Consider the following 27,687-nt stretch of genomic DNA (forward strand, 5'->3'; position numbering starts at 1 on the left):
ACGTATACGTAATAGTGGAGTGGAAACCAGAGGGAAAGTATACCTAATAGAGAAAAGTAAGGGAAGTATACATAAAGGAAGGAGAAGTAATAATAGATAATAGTAAACATTCAAGATTGAAGTGAGGTAGGAAGGTGGTGGCGACGACATGTCGCCCACGCGCGTCCTGGCTCTGCTCCTGGTGTTGTTGGTCGTGCTGTCGCTGCTCACGGACGACGTGGACGCCGTCCGTCGTCGCCGTCGCCGTCGGAGGCAGCGAGGGAGGAGGGTGCGCGAGGGCGGCGGGACGCGGGGGATCCGCCGGATCCGCCATGCAGCCAGTAGGAGGGCTGAGTTCGTGAGGCGGAGGCTGAGGAAGGCCAGGGCAAACCAGGAGGGCAAACTTCGCCTCATTGACGGACGCGCTGACTGGGAGGGTGAGTCCCACCTCTCTCTCTCTCTCTCTCTCTCTCTCTCTCTCTCTCTCTATATATATATATATATATATATATATATATATATATATATATATTTCAACGCCATGTTATACCAGGATCACTTCCGCGGCGCTCCAAACCTGCGCTACAGTAAGCAGCAGGGAAGTTATGGAGACTCAGCGAATTTTCCTCTTTCCCATCATCTGTCGACCCTACAGCCTCGCTGAAGGTGATGCCACCCGCTGTCTAACTACCGAGATGGCGGAGCCCGGTAACACCGAGGATATGTATACAGGACAATAATCGACGGGACATGAAGGAACGTAATCCATTTTGATGGCTTACGTCACCGTAATGTTGACACCGACATTAAGCAAGACTAGCTAACTCAACAGCAAAGACTAGAACAACAATAGTTAATAAAACAAATCTTTCGTAAAACAAAATAAGACGTGGCAATACTTCCGCTTTTAACGTAGATGTATTATTTATATAAAAATAATTCTCATTCTCCCCCTATATGTGTCAAGTTTGGCAAAGACAATACTCAGAGAGTGGACATGGAAGATAACGGGAGGTGTTCAGTGAGACAGTCTGGAGCACAGGAAGATAAACCAGTAGAGACAGGACGTCACTCTGACGCTTAAATCAATGACGTCACAAGTGGGAGGCAGGTCCGGAGATGACGTCATCAGTGACTCACAACATACCCTAAGCATAACAATGGTGGCATCCCATATAGTATGGCTCCTAAAGGGGGTTTTATTTATCGGTTCAGCTCCATTACTGGGATGAGCAAGCCGTGAAGATACAATTAAGAATTATTTGGACGACTGTAGTCGTGCATAAGCACTGAGCATGGAAAGTAATGGCTGTGAGGAGTACCAGAAGGGAAGGGTGAGAAGGTCAACGCCATATTAGGCTGCGCGGGAGCAATGTGGCGCCAACTGGATAGCTACCCATCCTGATCACACTCATCTGGTTATTATTTTTTCATTAAATACGATAAATGACCATAATCCTACGGCCTTTGACCCTTAATACCTTGAGAACAACGATTTAACTTTGCAAATACGAACACTGAGTACGAAGACTTGACCCCTTATGTACGATAGCGTCACCCTTAAGCTTGGTAACGTTAGCCATAGTACTCAATGGTGAAGTATCGTACTGAGGTGGCTGACATCGTCATCAAGTGGGTCATCGTCCTCAAGGGTTAAGTCATCGTACACGAGATGGTAAGTCATCGTACTTCAACCCTGGCACTCTGCACGATCAAGTCTAAATCCAGTATTACATTTCTAAGGTAAACAAACCACTTCAGCTCACATTACCGTCCATGACGTGAAAAATAAAAACGTCTCAGAGTTTTACAGTATGAAAATAGCGGCTCTTCATATGGCAAGACTGTCTCGCCAAGGTTACGTTACACATGATGTAAAACGACAAACAAATCCTCACTTGTACTCCACCAAATATGTATTCTTTTGAGGAGCCACAACACTGAAAGCTGCATTTTCTTTTCTAGACATCTTTCTCGATATTGGAATGCAATGGGATGCATTCGCAGAGTAAACTATGAATTTTACTTTCCATTTTTAATATCTTAAATGAGAAAAATCTGCATAAACCAAACGAGCATGTGATTCTCCAGTGTTTTAATCTATAAATGAATGAGTTTGAGTATATGATATATTAAAGTCAAGAAAAAAATAAACTGCATGGCCTTAGTGGAGCTAGTTCGCTACAAATGAATGGTGACAGTTGGTGCTAGGTGTCTTAACGACCTGCTGGTCTAATTATGCAAATAATATGCAAATTAAGCTGCGTAAAGATACGACTGGCCAGCAGGAGTGAGTGGCGACAAAGTACATTTGTTGTCAACATCTTAAAAGGACATAAAACTAAAAACCTAATGGTGCTGCATACATAGTTTCTGGTCGACTTCTGTATAAAATGATATTATCATCGAAATTCTTATAATCTTACAGTGATTATCTGATGTAATGAGAGGAGTAAACTGAATTACCCATCACATAATCCAGCAGGATTTGTCCGTAGAATTCTTAATAATATTCATATATTGTTCCAGTCCGTGTGGGCGATTACTCAAACTACCAGTTAATCATTCTGACTAGGCCAGTTCTCGAAGTGGTCCCCATGGTTAGGACTGTTAAGGGTAAAAGGTAATTAACGTTTCTATGGATAGTCTCACTGTAAATGGGCCATCTGAGGTGGACCCCATAGGTAACGGAACCCTCTCTGTTAAACGACGTTTTCCCTCGACTTCAAACCTTCCTCTTTTTTTTAACATACTTCTAAGGAATAATCGACCAATCCCACACGAAATTATATTAGCAATCATCGAATAACTCCAGATATATTTCCATTAGACTCGACTAAATTTCAGTTGTGGACTAAAAATCGTCTTTTTGCTCATCAAAACAAATATTTGAAGGAATCTTGACCTCAACAACTTCACTTACATGAAGTACGTTGAATAATCGCTAAATTAAGTACCTTAAGAAAAGTAATACATTACGCAAATAAATACCCATTACATTACCATGTAAACTTATTCTAGCACATAGAAACTAATACAACATAATAATAATAAATAATGATAATAATAACAATGATAATAATAATAATATAAATAATAATAATAATAATAATAATAATAATAATAATGATAATAATTATAGTAATAATAATAATATCAGCAGACAAAATCACATGCACAATATAGTTATCGGTAACACATACCATTTAGTTAAGTCTTTTCCATCTAGTAATGTTTCTCACACAGATCCTTGACACAGCCCAGCAGATACAGATCCTAGCGAATACGCAGCCCAGCAGATACAGAACCTGGCGGATACGCAGCCCAGCAAATACAGATCCTAGCGTATACACAGACCAACACATACATAACCTGGCGTATATACAGTCCAACACATACAGAACCTGGCGGATACGCAGCCCAGCGGATACACATCCTAGCCAATACGCAGTCACGGGCCGCCCAGAGTCAAGCACACAGGTTCGAATCCTGGTTGCGGCAGTCGGTCCACAGTCAATCCAGCTGTTCATCCACCCTTTGGAGCTGGTCGATAAAATGAGCACCTGGGTCAGGCTAGGATATAGATATATATATATATATATATATATATATATATATATATATATATATATATATATATATATATATAGCGTTGATAAGATGGCCTTGATTAGGGCCTCAGTTGCCCGTGCCGTCTCAGTTAACACAGAAAAAAATTAGTCTCGGTACATATATACGAGGACAAGAGAGTGATATACAAGTTACAAGCAACGGTACAACCCTTAAGCACGACAGTTCGACCCTAGAGCACGACAGTTTGACCCTAGAGCACGACAGTTCGACCATTCAGCCTCACCTTTTGACCCAACCCATACGAGACTGGGTCAAAGGTCGATAGATACCATTACAAGCAGTAATGACTTCGCCTTTATGGGCATATATATGTATGTGCAGCAGGTTAATCTACCATTACAGGAAGTATCTACCATAATCTACCAGCGTGGTCGTACTAGAGGGGTTCCTGGGGTGTGTGTGTGTGGCAGGTGTTGACCTTGCTCCTGCATATGACTCAACCAGACACGTACACGTATGGCCATACGCAGGACCGTGTGAGCGGACATGGGTCCAAAAAAAAAAAACAGAGATACGCCATGTTTTCTACCCTTCTGGGGTTGTACACTCAAAATGTTATTTATTACCGCCTTGGTCAAGGTTTGTATACCCAGAGGTTATACCAGGTTGTACAATGTTATTTTCGCAATGCCTGCCAATGTCTGACTTATCTCTGTTCCCTCCCTCCTCGTTGTATTAGCCTTGGCTTCGTTGGCCTGTACTTTCTTGTTTATGGATGTATTACAGCACCAAGATGGCGCCAACAGCTGGTGGGTAGGCCCTCTGTGTATCTCATCACCACAAGCTGGCATGTGTCCCAGCTGAGGCTGGCTTCTAGAACCGTGTCACCCACTTGGCCATCTTGACACTCAACCTAATCTTACTTGGGGGCAAGAGAAGGACATCCCCCCGCCACTGGGCTATTAGGTCGAGTACAGTACTGACATCATAGCAGACTCACGGACCAATGAGCGCCGTGTTTTCGCGGGCTAACCTTTCAACAACAATAAACCAAGCGGTGTGGCGAGGGGAGGGTCCGCGCCGCTGCTCTGGGCTGCATGAATGCGAAAGTTAATTGACGTAAAACTCTTGAGGAGTTAGCGGTACAGGAGCCGCCAAATAAAGAAGTACAGAAGGTAATGGATGGACGCCATGCCTCGCATCTCCTTCCCGCCCAAACATTCCCCCCCAAACTTGCTTTGTTTTTTTCTATCATTTTATCCTTTCCCCGCTGAAGGTCATGAAGCAATATGTAAATTTATATCAGACTCTGAGTCAACGGTCTAATATTTTTTATTCTGCGTCAAGGAATGTTTGATAATAAGTCTTAAATAAGTCATGTCAATTAATTCTAATTCCTGAGCATCAGACGGACAGACATACAGAGACGTGTTGTTTCTTGAGCATCAGACGGACAGACATACAGAGACGTGTTGCTTCCTGAGCATCAGGCGGAGAGACCACAGTTTCTCGCAACTTTTCGGAAAAAATATTGAACTAGTTAACGTTTGCGGTCATCTAGTTACTTAGTATGGCACAGATTTCAGAGTCACGGTTCCCTTGGCCTACTCTAAATGTACATCTTCGCAGTAGTGAAACATTCTCGGTAGAATAAGACAACTTTCACTTTTAGCTTGACCGTCTTCCAAGATGGCGGCGAGTCCTGGGCTATTCTTACCACACGACACACATTATTTTTGAGGTTTAATTTTCTAGAGCACGACGGTACGACCCTTCAACTTACTAGAACGCTTGAACACGACGGTAAGACCCTTGAACACGACGATACGACCCTTGAACTCACTTGAACACGACGGTACGACCCTTGAACACGTCGGTACGACCCTTGAACACGTCGGTACGACCCTTGAACACGACGGTGCGACCCTAAACTTGGGTACGAGAGATGGTCTTAAGACCTCGTACAAAGCACTTCTGCTCAAGGATGGTTATCAGGACCCAGCTGGCATCCAGAGAGAGAGAGAGAGAGAGAGAGAGAGAGAGAGAGAGAGAGCTGGCAGGTCAGCCAGGCGTGCGTGACGTCACCAGGGAGAAAGGCTACGCTTATCTGATGCAGACATGTGTCAAATGGGCTGACCTGTGATACCGCTGACCCTGAGGGTTACGCCCCTGTGACACTTACGCAAAAGCTCTGCATATATATATATATATATATATATATATATATATATATATATATATATATATATATATATATTTTTTTTTTTTTTTTTTTTTCATACAATTCGCCATTTCCCGCGTTTGCGAGGTAGCGTTAAGAACAGAGGACTGGGCCTTAAAGGGAAAATCCTCACCTGGCCCCCTTCTCTGTTCCTTCTTTTGGAAAATTAAAAAAAAAAACAAGAGGGGAGGATTTCCAGCCACCCGCTCCCTCCCCTTTTAGTCGCCTTCTACGACACGCAGGGAATACGTGGCAAGTATTCTTTCTCCCCTATCCCCAGGGATAATATATATATATATATATATATATATATATATATATATATATATATATATATATATATATATATATATATAGTATTCCTTCTCCCCTATCCCCAGGGATGATATATATATATATATATATATATATATATATATATATATATATATATATATATATATATATATATATAGTATTCTTTCTCCCCTATCCCCAGGGATGATATATATATATATATATATATATATATATATATATATATATATATATATATATATATATATAGTATTCTTTCTCCCCTATCCCCAGGGATGATATATATATATATATATATATATATATATATATATATATATATATATATATATATATATATATATATATATATTATCCCTGGGGATAGGGGAGAAAGAATACTTGCCACGTATTCCCTGCGTGTCGTAGAAGGCGACTAAAAGGGGAGGGAGCGGGTGGCTGGAAATCCTCCCCTCTTGTTTTTTTTTTTAATTTTCCAAAAGAAGGAACAGAGAAGGGGGCCAGGTGAGGATTTTCCCTCAAAGGCCCAGTCCTCTGTTCTTAACGCTACCTCGCAAACGCGGGAAATGGCGAATTGTATGAAAAAAAAAAAAAAAAAAAAAATATATATATATATATATATATATATATATATATATATATATATAAAATTTATTTATTTATATTTTGTCGCTGTCTCCCGCGTTAGCGAGGTAGCGCATGGAAACAGACGAAAGAATGGCCCAACCCGCCCACATACACATGTATATACATACACGTCCACACACGCAAATATACATACCCATACATCTCAACGTATACATATATATATACACACACAGACATATACATATATACACATGTACATAATTCATAGTCTCCCTTCATTCATTCCCGTCGCCACCACGCCACACATGAAATAACAACCCCCTCCCCCCCGCATGTGCGCGAGGTAAGGCTAGGAAAAGACAACAAAGGCCACAGTCGTTCACACTCAGTCTCTAGCTGTCATGTATAATGCACTGAAACCACACACACACACACACATATATATATATATATATATATATATATATATATATATATATATATATATATATATATTCGGCCCAGTTACACAGAAGTGTTGTAAACTATTCCATTAACTAGCAGTGACCTTTCCATTGAAGGGGCAAGACTGGAGGTGGTGTTGTGAGCCTGGACACACACAGCTACACCCGGGAGCATGGCTCTCTCGCTGACCCACAACACTGGGGCATGACCTGATACCACAGATATCACAGATAAGAAGGTTGGCCAGACAGAGATAAGCCAAGAAATTTCAAGTTAAGAGACGATTGGATAATTATAACTGCCACAGTGGTCATTAGGGTGTAATACAGGAGGAGGGGATGCCAGAGTTACAATTCTGAGAACACTTAATTAAGCGAGAAGGGATGTAACAAAGAACAGACGGCGTCGAGGTGAACAGTGAACAGTTGTTCTCGAGATATGGAGAACAAACTTCTAACTCCTGCCACAGAACAGGACAGTGAACATAAGTTACAAGGGTGTACACCCTCACGGTCTGTGGGTGTATACCCACACGATCTGTGGGTGTACACCCTCACGGTCTGTGGGTGTACACCCTCACGGTCTGTGGGTGTACACCCACACGGTCTGTGGGTGTACACCCACAAGGTCTGTGGGTGTACACCCACAAGGTCTGTGGGTGTACACCCTCACGGTCTGTGGGTGTACACCCTCACGGTCTGTGGGTGTACACCCTCATGATCTGTAGGTGTACACCCTCACGGTCTGTGGGTGTACACCCTCACGGTCTGTGGGTGTACACCCTCACGGTCTGTGGGTGTACACCCACACGGTCTGTGGGTGTACAACCACACGGTCTGTGGGTGTACACCCTCATGATCTGTGGGTGTACACCCACACGGTCTGTGGGTGTACACCCACACGGTCTGTGGGTGTACAGATGAATGTTAGCGTGTGTGCGTGCGTGTGTGCGTAATAACTTGATGAAGGTATTCGTGGTGTGTGAGTAAATATGAGGCAGCTCAGTAAGTTGTCATTATTATCATTATTCACTTTGTAAAAAAAAAAAATGTTTTATTGCATAGAGTGAGCCATGTCTACGGGTTCACTAGACTTGAATGTAAATAAAAATAACGTGTGTGTGTGTGTGTGTGTGTGTGTGTGTGTGTGTATGTGTGTGCTTGTGTGTACGTGTGTGTGTACGTGTGTGTGTGTGTGTGTGTGTGTGTGTGTGTGTGTACGTGTGTGTACGTGTGTGTACGTGTGTGTGTGTGTGTACGTGTGTGTGTGTGTAGAGAGAGAGGAACATTTTCGCAATTATTTTCCTCATTTGAAATTTATTTCATTTTCTTTTCCAGATCATAATATTCTCCCCCAACTTGGCTATATAACCTCTACGTTTACTTCACTCATTTTAAAAAACTCGTATTGCAACCATAAACACAGGACATCAGTATGGGAATATATATATATATATATATCACGACAGAAACGACGTTTGAATGGCGAGAACTTCGCGACGTGTCACAGGTCACGTGACCTACATAGGGGGGGCTGATCTGATACCCTTGCGCATCCTCCTCGCCAGGTCTGCGCATGCGCCACCTTACGACTGTTATCATCGCGTTACGTTTACGTTAAAGTCCCTTCCATGGGGGGGGGGTTCTGCCTACTGTAGTGGAGATAGATAGATAGATAGATAGATAGATAGAGAGAGAGAGAGAGAGAGAGAGAGAGAGAGAGAGAGAGAGAGAGAGAGAGAGATGCGCCCTCCGTCTCTGCATCACTGGTAATGTTATCTGGCCCAACTTGTGGCCTTCAGCAGGGCCAGCAGCTGGCACCCGCGTCCACCATACCCGGCCTCCTCCACCCACCCACACGCCATCACTGCCTCCACCCACCCACCTCCACCTCCCCCAGAAGGCAAGACCCCACTCCACCACTCCACTACTCCACCCCCAACATTCCACTGCCACAGTTCGCATCCGCTCGTATGACCATTATAAACATTACTTGGATGACCATTATGAACATTTCTTGTAAGACGATTATAAACATTAACTAACATGTATTACAAACATTACTTGTATGACGATTATAACATTACTCCTATGACGACTATAAACATTACTTGTATATGGTGACTATAAACATTACTTGTATATGGTGATTATAAACATTACTTGTATATGGTGATTATAAAACTGCCTAACCTTGTATTACGATAATAAACATTACTTGTATATGGCGATCATAAACATTGCCTAACCTTGTATTACGCGATTATAAACATTACTTTTATGACGATTATAAACATTACTCATATGTAGCCAATGGGTCTTTCATTCTTCATTCTCTGAAGTTTTTGTACTTCATTTTGACCAAACTATATTTTGCCCATAAATTAGTTATGACGCCAGGCATCAATTCTATCTATCTATCTATCTGTCTATTTTTACGTACACAAGAGACGTAAACCCAAAGTCTGGCTTATGGCGCGCAATGTTGACAGTAAACATTCCATCATCTGTGAACTAATTACGCAAATAAACATAAATCATTTATGATCAAATAGGTGTATCAGTTATCAGTCCATCAATCTAGCGTATGTATGTCACGGATCCGGGTTCGATCCCCGCTCGAAGGTTGGGTTCACCAGACGACCTTGTGGAAGGCAAGTTATATAAACATCTTAAATTACCTTTAATGTATCTCTCTCACTAGTTTATATAACAGGAAATACAACTCCAAGCAGATATCATTTAAGTATTCTTATATCTTTATTATTATTATTATTATTATTATTATTATTATTATTATTATTATTATTATTCTTGTTATTATAATTTTATTATTATTATTATTATTAGTATTATAATTATTATCATTATTATTATCAATATTATTATATCATTATTATTATTATTATCATTGTTATTATTATTATTATTATTTCCTGGTGATAACTGAGTAAATTTGGCTCAACATTTCGCTTATTTTTCCTGTCTATAAAATAAAAACGAAATCAGATCAATTTCTTTAATGTTATCTATGCTATTAACTTTATACGAGTCATTTAATATATAAAACAACACACATCTACACTAGGATCCACTTTGAAAAATAATATATATGGATTAATATTATGAAATCAATAATTCAATGTGAAAAATGAATTATAAATGTCATATAGATCACTTACATATTAATGTATATATCATAAATTGTATAAGATATTCAAGTAAGCATAAACTTTCACGAAAAAAGGATGTAATATGGAAATATAATGACTTTCAAACAGTAATTTCGTGTTCTAATAGCAATAAGATAATTGGATTGTATTAATATATGTAAACATTCACTGATTATTGCTATAACATACGAATTATCGTAAATAAATCAAATCACTTATTGGCCCGGTAATTACTGAACACGGGACCTGTGTTTGAAGTGCAATGCCTTTTAGACAAATAAAAAATATGGTAATCGAAATCGTTTACTTATAAACCAATAAGTCTTGGAGATAAAGAATATAAAATAATAAAGTCTTGCACGTTATGAAAATAAATCAGTAGATTATGCAAATGTAGTGGTGCGTCCTACGAAAATGTGCACTGGTTAGAAATGAATATAACATAAATTAACCTCGCACGTGTTTGAATGTGAACAAATAAACCTTACACGTGGGTTGAATTATAGATAAATAAAACTTCACGTGTACCTGGTTATGAACTACCACGCAAAGTGTTTCTATAACGAATTGTTGTCTAAGAAAACGAGCTGCGGGATCGCCACTATTCACCCATCGGATGTGACGTCAGGGCGTATGCGCCAATCGCATCTACTTCCGTTTCACTCACCCCAACCTGATAGACAGCGCGGGAAAAAAACAACTGCATAATATTCCCTGGGTAACACTTTCCAATCTTCCGAAGATTTAAATAATAAAGAAAAGTAAATAATAACTTAAAATAACGAAATAAAAAAAGGAAATAATAAATACAAAGTTAAAATAAATAAAAATAAACACTAGCTTCCCTAGAATATTTAATGCGAATGCGCCCACGTCAAATTCCCCCCACAGCTTCCATACGCTGCTTTTCTTTCTATTCTTCCCCCCTGCAATACCCTCCACAAATGTCAAGTTGGTGTTGACAGGTGTTGTAGTTGTTGTTTGTGTTGACAGGTAATGTGCAGGTGTTCCACGAGGGCCAGTGGGGCAACATCTGTGATGATGAGTGGGATGAGAGGGAAGGTGAACTGGTGTGTAAAGCGCTCGGCTTCCCCGGCTTCCAGAAGGTCACCTATACCGGCGTGTACGGCCATGCTAAGGGTAAGTACGGCTATGCTAAGGGTAAGTACGGCCATGCTAAGGGTATGTACGGCCATGCTAAGGGTATGTACGGCCATGCTAAGGGTATGTACGGCTATGCTAAGGGTATGTACGGCCATGCTAAGGGTATGTACGGCCATGCTAAGGGTATGTACGGCCATGCTAAGGGTAAGTACGGCTATGCTAAGGGTAAGTAGGGCCATGCTAAGGGTAAGTACGGCCATGCTAAGGGTAAGTACGGCCATGCTATGGGTAAGTACGGCCATGCTAAGGGTAAGTACGGCCATGCTAAGGGTAAGTACACACGAGAGCCTCAGCCTCTATTCTGGCTAGAACCTTCTCGACATGAACTATTGTTTTATTATCTATTTAGGCTGTATCTTCGTCTTCTCGTTATTATCTATTAGCTTTATTATCTATTTAGACTGTATCTTCGTCTTCTCGATATTATCTATTTGCTTTATTATCTATTTAGACTGTATCTTCGTGTGTAATGACCGGGCTAACCTCTCATGGTTGTGTTTTCGTCATGTATGGTTGTAGCGTTGTGTCTGGACGATATATTCTATTTCGTCTGTTGAAGCTGTACTGGATCATGGCAGGTTAGGAATACATCTTCTCTCACCTCTAACCGATTTCACGTACCTGACCTAACCTAACCTAAACTGACCCGGGGCAATCTATGACCACTATCTACTCACACACGAAATCTATCTACGAACGACCTGGTTATTAAATTGAACTTGTTAACCTACAATTCAAGTTTGGGGACCTACGAAGAATGATGTACGGATCTTGACGAGGACAGTAATGTATCCTACGATTTATCATCCGGACATGACGAAGAAGACCAAACCAAAGGACTTAAAAAGTCAGACATATTCTAGGATTTCAGAAACCAAGATGGTTCCACTAAGACTCTAACCTAACTTTAAACTGGAGCCTAACTTCAGAGTCTAACTTAACTTCATCAGAGGTCACGTATGACCTTAATCTAACCCCACCAGAGATTCGTGTGAACTCTGACCTCGTTTCACTATAATATGAACCTAATGTTCATCTTCAGCTGGTCTCGTGTTCACAGTGAAGTTGTTCGCTGTGAGTCTTGACCGCTGGTCATGTGAGGCGTCCAGGTTTCCCTTCCTCCTGCTCACCAGGGACGCAACCACTTCCAGCGAACACGTTTCCTCCCAAAGTGGAAGCATTATGAAAATGGAGTTTTATTTCCACTCTAATAAATGATGACTAGTGGACACTTCGGCTCCTAATCCATGTGAGGTTAAATGCTCAAATGGTCAGTGTTTATGACAGTTTACTTTTGTCAATTCCACGTTTCCCCCTTGATCTCCATAGCCCGCCATACTATCACTTAAAGTTGAAAATACTAAGAAAAAAAAAGGGTCATCCTAATTACCCTTCGCCTGAAAAAGTATCTGTTATTAAAGCATTAATTCCACTGATCTGCTTTTCTTTTGCTACCATAAGTTACATATGCGACGACCCTGAACTACACATTTACCTGGTACAATTCATGTTAACAACACACGTACATCTTAACCATCAATCAATAGTCAAACATCATTGCTACTAGGTTATGCCCAGTTAACACCACATCACCTCAACATTACATTTTGGCATCATATCAAATGCTTCAGTCTTCTGACCTTATATGAGGTAGCTGAAATAAATGCTCTTAACATAACTATCAGTTACTGGTAACCAGAGATAATGGTGGAATAGAACAACTTAAACTTCATTATAAAAACATAAATATTACATCATGTTTATAGCGACGGTCCTTTGTAACACATGGGGTCACCATTTTATCTCAAAACATTATAAATTCGAAGCATAATTATTCCTCTAAGTGAAAAAGGTAGTTGACCTATCATGATGAGGGGAGTGATGTGATCTGAGGTCAAGTTAGGTCAGGAATGAGGATGCTTTAGTGCCAAATGATCATCGCATTATACTCTCGTCTTCTCAGCTAATGACAGACTTGCTTGATGTACTACAGTTACAGTCGACTATATAATTATATAACTGATAATGGAATTACGAATTAAATAATAAATACACAATAATACATGACCCTATCTTACACAAGGCAGAATGGCAGCCGAGATGGAGGCCTAGGAGTGTTAAACTCTCTCCAAACAACACAACTAGCTAACAATCCAACTGGTTAATTACAGATACAAGATATACTACATAAATATACCTGGTTACGTTACAGAGAGATACTGGATGGATAACCTGTTCTGTGTGGGGACGGAGAAGAACATTACAGAATGTCGCTTTGACGGTTGGGGCATCCATGATTGTACCTTGGACGAGGCAGCTGGAGTGGTCTGCAAGTCCCACTTCGCCAGCACCACCGTCTCGCCCACTCTGCCTCCCAGAGACCAGCCAGTCCTCGTCAACAAGACCAAATTAGCGGTCAGTTCAGCACCTCACTCGCCTCAGCTGACAGGCAATGACAGGTTTATGTAACAGGTTAATTACCCAATGGTATCCTAGATTAAAGGGTCAATTCTTACCTGCCATGCTCTGCTGGATGATATTTTAATGTAATTTTTCATCTTTGAATAATGATTTTATATTGAGATGGTCTCAGATCAGGGAAAATATGTAAGACATGATCAGGGTATGTGAATTGAGTTTAAAAATCAACAAATTATAATCTATCAACTACAAAGATGTATTTTTATCAATATCATAATTTATATGATCTTCTTAGTCCTTAATAGAGTATGCTTTTTATAATTATGTTTACTAGACCGTCATTTCTTACATAGAAAATTAATTTACAATTTCGCTGTACGACTCGTAGTTCCTTCATTATCACACCGGATTTCAACTGAATGTATCATATAATCAATGTCCATAATATTCGATTTCTATGCGTCTGATATCTTTCTTTGATGACAGAATAGTTGTAATGTATTTTTTGTTCATCACATTATATGATGACGTCATGAGACATACCACCTTGCGGCTCGTAGCCCGATGGTTGGCGCCGGCGCGAATATTTAAACAAATTTTTCCGCAGCAAACTGACCTGACCTGACCTGACCTGCTCCCGGTTACGTCACGTGTATCTCTGCTGCAGTTTGTATAGGATTTTATTAAGTAAATGCCACCTCTTTTTTTTGAGTGGGAACAGAGAGCTGTATGCAGAAAGAGGTATGGGAAAGAGCTAAACCTGGATGTCATTTTCAAAGGCAGAGGAAAACTTCATCTCCAGCTGAAGGAGTCACTAAATCAAATAATCCAGTGGATATATATATATATATATATATATATATATATATATATATATATATATATATATTTTTTTTTTTTTTTTTTTTTTCATACTATTCGCTATTTCCCGCGATAGCGAGGTAGCGTTAAGAACAGAGGACTGGGCCTTTGAGGGAATATCCTCACCTGGACCTCTTCTCTGTTCCTTCTTTTGGAAAATTAAAAAAAGAAAAAAAAAACGAGAGGGGAGGATTTCCAGCCCCCCGCTCCCTTCCCTTTTAGTCGCCTTCTACGACACGCAGGGAATACGTGGGAAGTATTCTTTCTCCCCTATCCCCAGGGATAATATATACGACACGCAGGGAATACGTGGGAAGTACTCTTAATCCCCTATCCCCAGGGATATATGTATATATATATATATATATATATATATATATATATATATATATATATATATATATATATATATATATATTTTTTTTTTTTTTTTTTTTATACTTTGTCGCTGTCTCCCGCGTTTGCGAGGTAGCGCAAGGAAACAGACGAAAGAAATGGCCCAACCCCCCCCCCCCATACACATGTATATACATACATCCACACACGCAAATATACATACCTACACAGCTTTCCATGGTTTACCCCAGACGCTTCACATGCCTTGATTCAATCCACTGACAGCACGTCAACCCTGGTATACCACATCGCTCCAATTCACTCTATTCCTTGCCCTCCTTTCACCCTCCTGCATGTTCAGGCCCCGATCACACAAAATCTTTCACTCCATCTTTCCACCTCCAATTTGGTCTCCCTCTTCTCCTCGTTCCCTCCACCTCCGACACATATATCCTCTTGGTCAATCTTTCCTCACTCATTCTCTCCATGTGCCCAAACCACTTCAAAACACCCTCTTCTGCTCTCAACCACACTCTTTTTATTTCCACACATCTCTCTTACCCTTACGTTACTCACTCGATCAAACCACCTCACACCACACATTGTCCTCAAACATCTCATTTCCAGCACATCCATCCTCCTGCGCACAACTCTATCCATAGCCCACGCCTCGCAACCATACAACATTGTTGGAACCACTATTCCTTCAAACATACCCATTTTTGCTTTCCGAGATAATGTTCTCGACTTCCACACATTCTTCAAGGCCCCCAGAATTTTCGCCCCCTCCCCCACCCTATGATCCACTTCCGCTTCCATGGTTCCATCCGCTGCCAGATCCACTCCCAGATATCTAAAACACTTCACTTCCTCCAGTTTTTCTCCATTCAAACTCACCTCCCAATTGACTTGACCCTCAACCCTACTGTACCTAATAACCTTGCTCTTATTCACATTTACTCTTAACTTTCTTCTTCCACACACTTTACCAAACTCAGTCACCAGCTTCTGCAGTTTCTCACATGAATCAGCCACCAGCGCTGTATCATCAGCGAACAACAACTGACTCACTTCCCAAGCTCTCTCATCCCCAACAGACTTCATACTTGCTCCTCTTTCCAAAACTCTTGCATTTACCTCCCTAACAACCCCATCCATAAACAAATTAAACAACCATGGAGACATCACACACCCCTGCCGCAAACCTACATTCACTGAGAACCAATCACTTTCCTCTCTTCCTACACGTACACATGCCTTACATCCTCGATAAAAACTTTTCACTGCTTCTAACAACTTTCCTCCCACACCATATATTCTTAATACCTTCCACAGAGCATCTCTCTCTCTCTCTCTCTCTATATATATATATATATATATTGATGAAGTCCACGTGGAATGCTAGAGTCTGGGAAGTACACCTGTAATATGTATGATATACATCGGCACATAATGATATTACTAATGGCAAGATTCCCCTTATCTGCGTGTGTTTTGAAAGTTATCCTGAGTGATTGTACCAAGTGCATATCACGGTGCTATTAAGGATAGTTCAAGAGTAATTAAAAGGAAGAAATTATTCTATTGACCATTGTGATACACCTGGTAAACATGGCATGAAGTTAAAATCCCTGATGATTCATAATGAACTAAAAAGTACGGCTTGGCATCATCAGAATGGGGACAGTGAAACAAAATGAAAAATATATACACAGAAAACCAATATTATGTTAATATAAACAGAAATCTTATCAGTGCACTTGATTTCCTATAGCATCATGTATAGTGCTCCATTGAAGTATTCTAACTGAGGCTTTTTCAATGCTTTAGGATAATGATTTTGGTGTTAAGTAACTCAGTCTAAAAAATGTATTAAAGTTCATGCATAACAGTGTAAGCTATAAAATCTGATAAGTGTTTTCTTGTAAAATTAGTGTATAGTCTTTTTAGTTTTCTTGACCCTGATTAATGTCTGTATTCATGTCTCATACTAGATTAGAGATCCTCATTTTATATGAGCTCTTTCATCATACAGCATTCCCTGGATGGGAAGTTGAAGTTACGTATCAAAGGAGGAAGGAATGAGAAAGAGGGTCGTGTAGAGGTGAAGCTGCCAGGTACAGACAGTTGGGGCCTTGTGTGTGGCGATGGTTGGAGTTTATTTGAGGGTATGGTTGCATGTCGGCAGATGGGACTAAATTATGCCCAGGGAGCAGTGTCAACAGGTAAGTTGCACATGTTATTATTGTCTTACTATATTTACTGTTTTCCTGCACAGGCTGTTTTACTGATGATGTTAATGAAAAATATATTGTAAGGATGATCTTGGTTATCACATACATCTGCCTTTTGACCAGGTTATTTTGGAGGGAACATGTCCGATATTGTGATCAGTGGCATTAAGTGCACTGGTAAAGAGAAAAGATTAGACCAGTGTCTTCACGATAAAGTGGGCGAAGTGTTTTGTCCTCGACCAGGATCAGATGCCAATATTGCTGGGATCACTTGTGTCGATAGTAAGTACTGGTACCTGTGTCACTAAATACTAAGATCTGTCATTTGCAGTAATACTAGGAAGTCATTATATGTACATTTTTTAAGGTTAAATATGTGTGCATGAATATGCTCTGTTGTGGATGTCTTTATGCCTGTAAATATGTGGATTTAGAGTATATATTAAAGCACCATATTATTTGTGATGCCACTGGTTTTAAAAAAAAGAAAATGGACATAAATCTATGACAATAATTTCTTGGAAACTGTTGTTATGTCAAAGAGGCTGTGAGTCATTCCTATGCAAGATGTTGCAAAACTCTAAAGGTTGATATACCAGTGATGAGTATCAAGCTAGCAAAGGATTACAGTAGTATTGTTTGTGGAACAATTGAATTCATCAAAATTATTGTCAACATAACTTAAAACCCCAGATATAAGAGCAGTTGTAATTTGTGAAAAAAAAAAGTTTTCCAGGGTAAGTTTCTTGCTAAAGACAATTACTCTGTATAGTATTGTACTGAAGGGTTAGGAACACACAAATGTGAGAGGTGCTGAGAAAAAAGGCATACCTTGTGTCGATGTTAATAACATTTTACTGATAATGCTTTTTAACATAATGAGAAGAAAGCTAAGAACCTGATTGATGCTACTTCATTTGTCTGCTTGGAATATGATTTGATAGTGTGATAATTTAGCTCTCTAATTACCTATATGGCATTGAAACCCCAGTGGTATAACCCTCAAGCACAACAATGTGACCCACGATCATAACAGTACTGACATAACCTCTGAGTATGGCAGTTTGACCTTGCCATGCCATCATATCCAGGGGCCATTATACAATACTCACGTCATATCATGTTCAAGGGTTGTTCCCTAATGCTGGGGGAGTTAAATAATCCATGTTTGAGTTTAATATATATATACTACATGTATGCATGTAAGATGGCTGTCACCCTATATATAATGTAGCTTACACGTGCTTTACCTTGAGCAGGGGTGAGGAATGTATGAACTAGTTGTGCAGTAAGAGGTAGGGAATGCATCTAAACTTGGTTCATGTTCTGAACTATGTTTTTTGTGTATGACATCATGAAACTGATGGCAGTTAACTGAAAAATGAACACATTGATACTCACTACTTATAGCTGCAGTGTAAATATATAGAAGCCACTGCCTTTTTCTAAATTTTGGTTTCAGCCATGAAAATTCAATTCTTATTTTATTAATTTTCAAACAATTCTTTTCAATGTGAAAACAGAGATGGCTGATCTGGTTCCGGATCACATGGAGATGGCAAGGTCAGCCCATTTGGAAGACAAGCAGCTGTTCTTCCTCCAGTGTGCCATGGAGGAGAACTGTCTTGCTGCCTCTGCTGCCAAGGCAGAGGTTGGTTACCCTTCTCACTTGACTATTGCATTTGTTATGTCCACTGGGTCTTGCGTCCTGAAATACTCCAAATGTACGAAACAAGTTTTGAATAATTGATGATGACTGTACTATCAGGCATGTGATAAACTCCATATTCTTTAAACTGGTAATTACCAGAAACTTTACTCTTTTTCAATAAATTATTAATAATTAATGTACACAATATGAATCAGGAAAGTGGCTATGGATGGCACCTGGAAACACGGCGTCTGCTACGCTTCACTGCCCGTATTGTCAACCAGGGTGATGAGGCTTTCCAACCTTTCCTACCAAAGCAATACTGGGTGTGGCATGCATGCCACATGTGAGTATGAATATCAAACATATGTATTTAGTTATTAGAAATGTCAGAGTACAAATGTTACATCTACATTCATTGAAAAAGTTTTTTCTTACAAACTGCCAGATTTCTGGTAATCTGACCTGTCATGATTCAAATGTGACAACTTTACCATGTAATTTCTTTCCTAACAGGCATTACCATAGTATGGAGGTGTTTGCTCATTATGACATCATTGACTCAAAGGGGAATCGAGTTGCAGAGGGACATAAGGCATCATTCTGCTTAGAAGACAATAACTGCTTGCCTGGAGTTGAACCTACCTTCAAGTGTGCCAATTTTGGGGACCAGGGAATCAGCCCAGGATGTACTGACACTTATGCCTACAATATTGACTGCCAGTGGGTGGACATTACTGACTTGAAGCCTGGGACATATACATTCAAGGTAAAGTTTAGACATTAACTGTTTTCTTGTCAGTATCATAGTAAGTATTTTCTTACTCTTGTTGGGTGTTTACAGCATTTGCAAGGTAGTGCTATGAACAGATGGGAATGGCAATATTTGCTCACGTTTAGCCTAGTTAACATGTGTAAAGTATTGACACTAGAGCTCCTATCCACAGTCAAGTCCCATAGTCTGTTTTGTGGTTTCCCTTTAGCACTTTCCATACTATGTTCAGTCCATTGACAGTATGTCGTTCCTTGTTATTGGCATCGCTCTATTTCTTTCTATCCCATGCACTCCTTTCATCCTTATGAATGTTCAGGCCCCTTTATCTCACAGCTTCTTTCACTCCAATCCCACCACCTCCTTCTCAGTTTCTCCTTCACCCTTCTGATTTGTACATTCATATAGACAGCTTCTCACTCATGCTTTTAATATGTCCAAACCACTTCAGCTCACTTCCACACATCTGTCTTACACTGTCATTTCTTACATGATCAGCCCTCTTTACATCACATGCACCTTTTATATTTTGACAGTGAGCAATCTTTTGACTTTGCACTTTCGGCATCAGAAGTGGTATTTCCATGTTAAAATGATAGTTACCTAAATAGCCTGTTTTTGATGCTAAAAGTTGAAGGAGTGTTCATTTTCTCTCTCTCTCCCCTCCCCACATTGGAGGCTCCTGTCAGGGACAAAAGTCCACATCAAGAATAGGCCTTTCTTGAAATAGAGAGGATTATGGAAGGAAAAAAGATGAGACAAGGGAAGGCATTCACAAATTTTGGAGGAAGTGAAAAACCTGTGTTTTAAAATGTGCCCAATCATAGTTATTGGGAAAGTCATTTTCATTTCATTTAGAAAGCATTTAAATCAAATGTGGAAAATTGAAAAGCCTATCAATTGGCCAAAATCGGTTTGAAAATATCAGTTAGAACTTAAAAGTGATATATTTTCCACAGGAATTTCTTTTCCAACATATTCACTCTCTTTTGAGTTCTTATCCATTTAAGGCTAAGATATGTAACCATGCAACTGGATTATTATACCATCAAACATACCTAGTTTTGCCCTAGTGCTAATTTTGGTATAGTGCATGGTATCACCATGCCCCTTGCCTCATCTCTAGTTGCTAGCCTGTGCCAATCTGCATCAAGCCAATGCCAGTTTGCATCGCTTATCACACTCACTCAACAACATCTTGCACAATGTCATCCAGCCATGGCTATTCAGCTCATGACCAACCTACTTGGTGTCTCTGCCCTTCTTTTTGTATAAGCTATGATGCCCTGCCTTGGCTATTAGTACTCAACTCTGTAGTGATGAACATGTGTCTCGGTTTTGGGCAAAACAGATCAGTTTCACCAGCACATTACTCTCCAGCAACTGCTTTCTTCTCAACACAATCCAAATGATATGTCAGATTTGAAGGTGATGCTCATGGACTGAGTTGATCCCTTTTTTCCCCTTTAATAAACATTCGTTGATCCCTTTTTTCCACCTTTAATATACATTCATTGATTCCTTTTTTTCGCCCTTTAATATACATTCACATGTCATCAGTGTTGTAATATACATTCGTTGATCCCTTTTTCCCCCTTTAATATACAGTCATTGATTCCTTTTTTTCCCTTTTAATATACATTCATATGTCATCAGTGTTGCAAAACATCAATTGCAATATACTGAAATACAAATTAGTTACAGATTACTGTATTCAGCAACTTGAATAACTTTTCAGTATACATTTCCAAATCTGTAGTTTAAAAATGACATATCTCCCATCAGGTAGCTGTTAATCCTGAATTCAAAGTGGCTGAGAAGAGCTTCGATAACAATGCTGCTGTGTGTGAGCTCATCTACAAAGAAACTAGTGCATGGGTTGGCAACTGCTCGCTTGCACGACCCTGAGCATTCAGTGCAGCCTGGTCAATTTGCACGACCATGAGCAATCAGTGCATCCTCATCAACTTGTACGATCCTGAGCATTCAGTGCATCCCAATCAATTTTCTAGATCAATAGCATCAAGTCTTGTGGCTGTCCAGCAAGATAATCTAACTGTTGTTGCTTCCTCTCTTGAGTGTCCTACCAGTGGATGGAGAGCATAGTGATATATTTTTTCTTTCTTTACCAACCTATCAAATACTTGTATATTCCTTTACTGCACTAAACTGGCTGTAAATACTTAAACACCTCACAACATTTTTCATTTGTGTGGCTGATCATAGGGAGATTTTTTATCTATATTTGTATTGTAAATGATATTTGAGCAATCTGCGTTTAAACTTGTCATCTATGTACTATTGCAAAGAATGAATGTTGCCTGAAACAGCATTTTACAAACACATACAAACTCCCTGATGTATTAGCCTTAATATATATCATGCATAAGAATCTCAGGAAGCAGAAATAGCATAAGATAATAATGATATTTAACTTATTTGAACAGATTTATATAATTACTAGAGATAAGAAATAATTTATACAATTACAAAACTGATGTGCATTATCCTGATATGCGAGAACCTTAATTTAAGCTGCCCCATATTCTGACAGAACAGTCACATGTTAATGAATAAACTCAATCCCAGTTGTCCACAACAATAATATTGAGACCACACTATTATTGCCATCTCCAAACCTACACCTTTGGCAAGTTTACATTCTGTATATTTTTGGCAAAGTCAATATATAGTTTTAATTTGTTATGAAAAGAATATGGTTATTCGTTTCAGAAACTAGCATCAACATCCTTTCTAGTTTGTCCTTATGCCCTTCTACCACATTTTCCCCAAAAACCAATGTTCATGCCTTAAAATCTAAGCTACTAGATAGGAAAAGGGCATGAGATGGTAACTCATTACTTGCACACTCCTAAATATTTAGTGCATTCTGGTTGATTTTTCAGAGAAAAGTCACAGAGGTTAGTAACCATTTAGCAATTCCCCATACACTAGGATCTCGGCTTGAGATGGACAACCTTTCTCAAGTTGAGCCATTGGCTTCCTTATATAAGGGGGTTATGTTCCTGACCCAAAATTTTCCAATTCTGCTTTTTTTGTATGGATTTAACCAGAGAGTTTAGCTTATGATGAACATACAACACTGATTTACACTTATTTTGAGGGGTAATGATGAGGGCTTGTGCTGCTGGAAGAGTGGGATAAGGTAGATTGAGGTTTACAGGGAGGAGGTTAGGTGCTAGACCTGTCTACATTACTCCCTGAATTGCCTGATCCAGGAATTGTTTCAACTAGAGGTGGTGAAGACGTTTTCTGGTCCTTTTTTCACAAGACTGTCCAACATTAGCTGTTTGGAACCTCTTTCTTTGTTGATGAATCTCCTTGTAACTATGTGAAAGATTATCAAGCCCTCTAGAGAGCATAAGGGCACATTCTTGGTAGGTATCCATATCTTCAGCATGGGCAACAGCCGCCTGATTGTTCAAATATTTCATTAAACCCTTTATAAAGTGGCCCGTTATTGTGCAGAAGTTTATTCTGCCTTCCCTCTTAGAGCTTTGTTGCCTGCTACTCAAAAGTTCCTCATTGGTTTAGCCCTCAGAATATGACTCCAGTACCTCAGCCACATCTTTTTCCTCAACTACTTGAAGGTCATCATTGTTGGCCCGAAATGATCAAGTTGAAACATTGAAGCCGAGGCCCTAGTGTGAATGTTTCCTCTCTTTACCCCATTTGTGGATGGAGTGCAGTGAAACTTTTATCACAAATAAACATTTTCATACTCTTTACCGTAATAAATTATTTTTATTTTGTATGTTTCTTGAAGAGTACCTGAACAGTGCTTTTAATTTCTTATGAAAGTGTATGTATTATTGTCAATTACATAATTTTTCCTGACAATTACATAGAGATACACATACAGTGAACTCCAATACATTTTCAAAAATATAAACAATGTTAATGAGTCATATGTAGAAGGATATTCTTAAACATTAATATATTCAACAGGATTTGTGTTATTACCAAAGAAAGTAATCATTCATCTTTTGTACATTATTCTAATACACAAGATCCCCAATTTAAGGATTCATATTTCAAAAGAACAATTGCATATCACTTAACCCATTACTTAGGATAAAGTGCATTCCATTTGTCCAAGGAATGAAAATAATGCCCACAGATTCCATTTGTCCATGGAATGAAAATAATGCCCACAGCATTCTCATTTATCCTCTAGAGCATGAATGGAAATTCTCTTGCAGTAATGTATTGCAAGTATATGATAAAGTTCTCTGTACCTTATCTGATGCTTTCAAACAACATGGTCTTTCTTTCTAGTTATCATTTCCATGGTTACCCAAGGTTTGTTCCAATGCTTATGCTTAAGTTTCACACTTTAATGATCAGGCTAAACTCCAATTGTGGTGCATGATTCTTTAAGCCTAACATTTTCAAGCAGCAACATGGACTGTAACTGAATAAGGACATTCACTGTTGTCCTGATTTCATGAGCTGGACTTTTTATTTCCATCATTGACTTATTTCTGTATTTCTTCATTTCAGTAATATCATTATTATCCAGATACTGATTCCAAATTTGCCTCATGGTTTCAGCTCGCAATAAACCCTGAATTTAAAGTAGCGGAGAAGTCATTTGACAACAATGCTGCCAGCTGTGAACTCATCTATGGTGCTCAAAATGTATGGATGGGTAACTGCTCCTTAAGTAGGCCTTAGTAAACAGGAAATATATTTCTTTTTTTTAACAGAGGTGGAAACTTAAGGATTTAAAATAGAAGTTCTTGCAGCACTTGAGAGAGGCAACTGATAAGTATTTTGCCATTTGTTACTCTTAGTTGACTCTTCAAGTGTTCCATGCTGCCATCCTCATGTAATGACTCACATCAGTACGACTACGATTAAAAATGCTTTAAACATGTGCCATACTATTTTACTAGTTAAAATATTCCATGATATTTCTAGTAAAGAAAATGAACTGGAAATAACATCTTTTTATATACCCAGTTTCCTTTCCTGCCTTAGTGAGGTAGTGTCAGGGACAGATGAACAATGGCCTACTTGTCCACATCAATATATATTAATAGTCTAAAAGATTTTCATATGAATATTACATGTTCTAAGATATATACTAATAGATTATATATGGATGTATTTTTACATCATGCAATGTGCTCATTATTCTTATTTCAGGTTGTAATGTACAACTGTTCATCAGTACAGCAAAAGTGTAATTAGGCCATGTTTTTTCCAACTCTTAAAAGGATAAGTTTTTCTCCAATTGTCACTGAATTAATATTAAACATACAAAAATTCCATCCGTTTCCTTAAATAAATATTTATAGTGAGTCTTCCTCACCCATTCTTTGTTTCTAAATTATCTGAGATCTGTCTCACAAAATTCTTATGTGTGAAGTTCCAGTGGATTTCTGAAGCCGGCGGTAGCGATGCTGTTTCTTGTGGGATGGGGTAGTGCCAGGAATGGATAAAGGCAAGCAAGTATGAATATGTACATGTGTATATATGCACATGTCTGTGTATGTGTATGTATATGTGTATACATAGATATGTATATGTATGTATATGAGCATGTATGGGCATTTATGTATACACACACACATATATATATATATGTGTGTGTGTGTGTGCGTGTGTACATGAGTGGATGGGCCATTCTTCGTCTGTTTCCTGGCGCTACCTCGCTGATGCAGGTAACAGCGATTAAGTATATCAATAATAATAATGGCCCAACCCACCCACATACACATGTATATGCATAAATGCCCACACACACCCACATACATACATACATTTCAATGTATACATACATAGACATATACATACATACACATGTACAACATTCATATTTGCTGCCTTCATCTATTCCTGTCACCACCCTGCCACACATGAAATAGCATCCCCCCCTCCAGTGAGGTAGCACCAGGAAAAGACAAAAAGGCCACATTTGTTCACACTTACTCTCTAGCTGTCATGTGTAACATATATATCTTACATCTTATTCATATTTTCACTGTTCAATCTATTTATTTCTTATACCTACAGTTGCTCTTGTACAAGCTGATAATCAGCAAATCTGTTCTTTACACTCTCATATATATCACTTGTTAGAACTATTATTAGAGTAAGAACTTGTGTTGTAACAAGAACAGATTCCTCCTATTTCGTGTACTTACTTCTCATCTCAGGCATACACCTTGTAACTCCTACAGATTATTTCCTCCACCCTTGAGGTACAGTTCTCTGTGTTTTGTTACTATAGTTGACATAGTTATGGGATTCTAGATGTACCTCATACCCTCAATGTGATTGAAACAATGCTGGTAATTTATAAATGTCATTTCAAATCATAGTAGCAAAGATGATGTTTATCTTGTTCTAAGGTTTAGATCCAAGTATTATCTAATCATATGCTTTGCATTTAAGCTATAACTCGTAGTCTGTCTGCTGGCCACATGTTATTAGTTGCTTGTAGTTGCATACTGGTGTATGCCTACTATGATGAAATAAATGAACTGTAAGTAATGGAAGTTGGGCATTACACATTACTATTAGGATGATATCTGTAATAAGTGGAGCATTAGAATCAATCATGCACGGGTAATGCTATTATGATACAGCATCTTACAAGATTTTTCACTTATTACCTGAAGGACCATTTTCTCACATTCACCTGGTTACAAGAAAGGCCTCTCTCTCTCTTTTTTAACATCTAGTATGTAGGGTCTGTAGCTGCACAAGGCATTTCAGAAAAATATATTATCCACCGTAATCTTGTGGTTCTTAATATTCAGCATCAGAGAGAGATACAGAGAATATTCAGCTTCAACAAGAATGTAAAATGGTTTTACCAACCTACTGAACATAAATAATTGAAGACCTAGCTCATCACATCAAAAATATTTCTTAATGTCCCTTGGTTTGCCATTAGTGGACAATGTAAGTACAATTTAAATTCGTCAACTGAATAATGACAACAGTTTTGGTCATCCAGTAATATTTTCCCCCCAACATGATGGATGGTAGAGGATATTTCAGGTACATACAAACAGAGAAGTCCTTCTAGTACCTTATGCTCACATATCTATTGATGATAAATATGGAACCGAATGTTAGATATTCCTGCTAGTAATGATCCATATACAGAGCTACTACAAGTAACTAGAGAAAGTGTTCCAATGTTGTTAGTTCACTGCCATTATTTAGTAGTACATTAATATTAAGTCCTATACAATAATTGTTCTGTTGACTCACTACTTAATGAATTTTTAACAAATCTAAGGGTCTCTTGATGTACACAATATTAGTAATTAATTCAGCAGGTGAACATTTATAATCCCTTGTAGTAAGAGATGTAAAAATTCTGAAACAAGAATGCAATTATTTGTAATTTAATCATAACACTGTTATGCACATTTTTATGGTTAGGGTCACACTGATGATGGTAACTGATATGTACATAAGCCTGGCTCAAGGAGATTCTTCATATGTAGGTACACAGTAGACATTCAAGTCTGCATATCATCAGCAGTTTTCCAGGCCAAAATATTTTTTATTGTGATTACTGTTGGGTGCTAATATGTACTTAGAGAAATGGATGTCATTTAATGAAATAAAATACTTTGCTTAGAGATTTGTATAATTCTATCACAGGATGGGAAAGAGTTGTTTGGTTGTTGTATAATATAAATAGAATCAGTTCCTTGTCATTTAAATGGGAAAAGGAAGATCAAGAAGTGCTTCTAGAATATGAAGAGAAAATATTTATCTGATGGAGAGACTTAGCTTCATTGTCTTAAGATCCCCTTCTATAGAACCCCATCATTAGCTGGGATGGTAGGTCTGTCTCTATCGAGATTATCTATATCCTTGATGCCTGCTCCCTTGAGGAGGTGACCACAGCAAAAATGTTTTCAGAGGCTCCTACCAAATGTTCCCACCAACAACTATTACCTAATGCTCCCAGCTAAGGTTCCT

The 27,687-nt window shown here is 38.9% G+C and overlaps 1 protein-coding gene across 2 annotated transcripts; it reads left to right on the forward strand.

Moving 5' to 3' along the window:
• On the forward strand, positions 1–27,339 carry Loxl2 (Lysyl oxidase-like 2). Of its 2 annotated transcripts, none has more exons than XM_071680841.1 (9): positions 1–416; positions 11,268–11,414; positions 13,651–13,853; positions 17,092–17,281; positions 17,414–17,572; positions 18,814–18,941; positions 19,157–19,287; positions 19,458–19,710; positions 21,499–27,339. In XM_071680841.1, the coding sequence occupies exons 1-9, from the start codon at positions 149–151 to the stop codon at positions 21,619–21,621; spliced, it is 1,602 nt and encodes a 533-aa protein (XP_071536942.1). In that variant the 5' UTR covers positions 1–148; the 3' UTR covers positions 21,622–27,339. The 2 variants fall into 2 exon arrangements, with proteins under 2 accessions (XP_071536942.1, XP_071536941.1); XM_071680840.1 differs by having other exon boundaries at positions 24,289–27,339.
• The last annotated feature ends 348 nt before the right edge of the window (positions 27,340–27,687 follow it).

Source organism: Panulirus ornatus, chromosome 32, assembly GCF_036320965.1.
Source record: "Panulirus ornatus isolate Po-2019 chromosome 32, ASM3632096v1, whole genome shotgun sequence".
Lineage (NCBI taxonomy): Eukaryota > Metazoa > Arthropoda > Malacostraca > Decapoda > Palinuridae > Panulirus > Panulirus ornatus.

Excerpts from the sequence above, each read along its gene's own strand:
- Loxl2 (XM_071680841.1), top strand. The coding sequence starts at position 149 with ATGTCGCCCACGCGCGTCCTGGCTCTGCTCCTGGTGTTGTTGGTCGTG. Across the intron at positions 13,854-17,091 it reads TCAACAAGACCAAATTAGCG|CATTCCCTGGATGGGAAGTT; the intron begins GTCAGTTCAGCA and ends TTCATCATACAG. Across the intron at positions 18,942-19,156 it reads CCTCTGCTGCCAAGGCAGAG|GAAAGTGGCTATGGATGGCA; the intron begins GTTGGTTACCCT and ends AATATGAATCAG.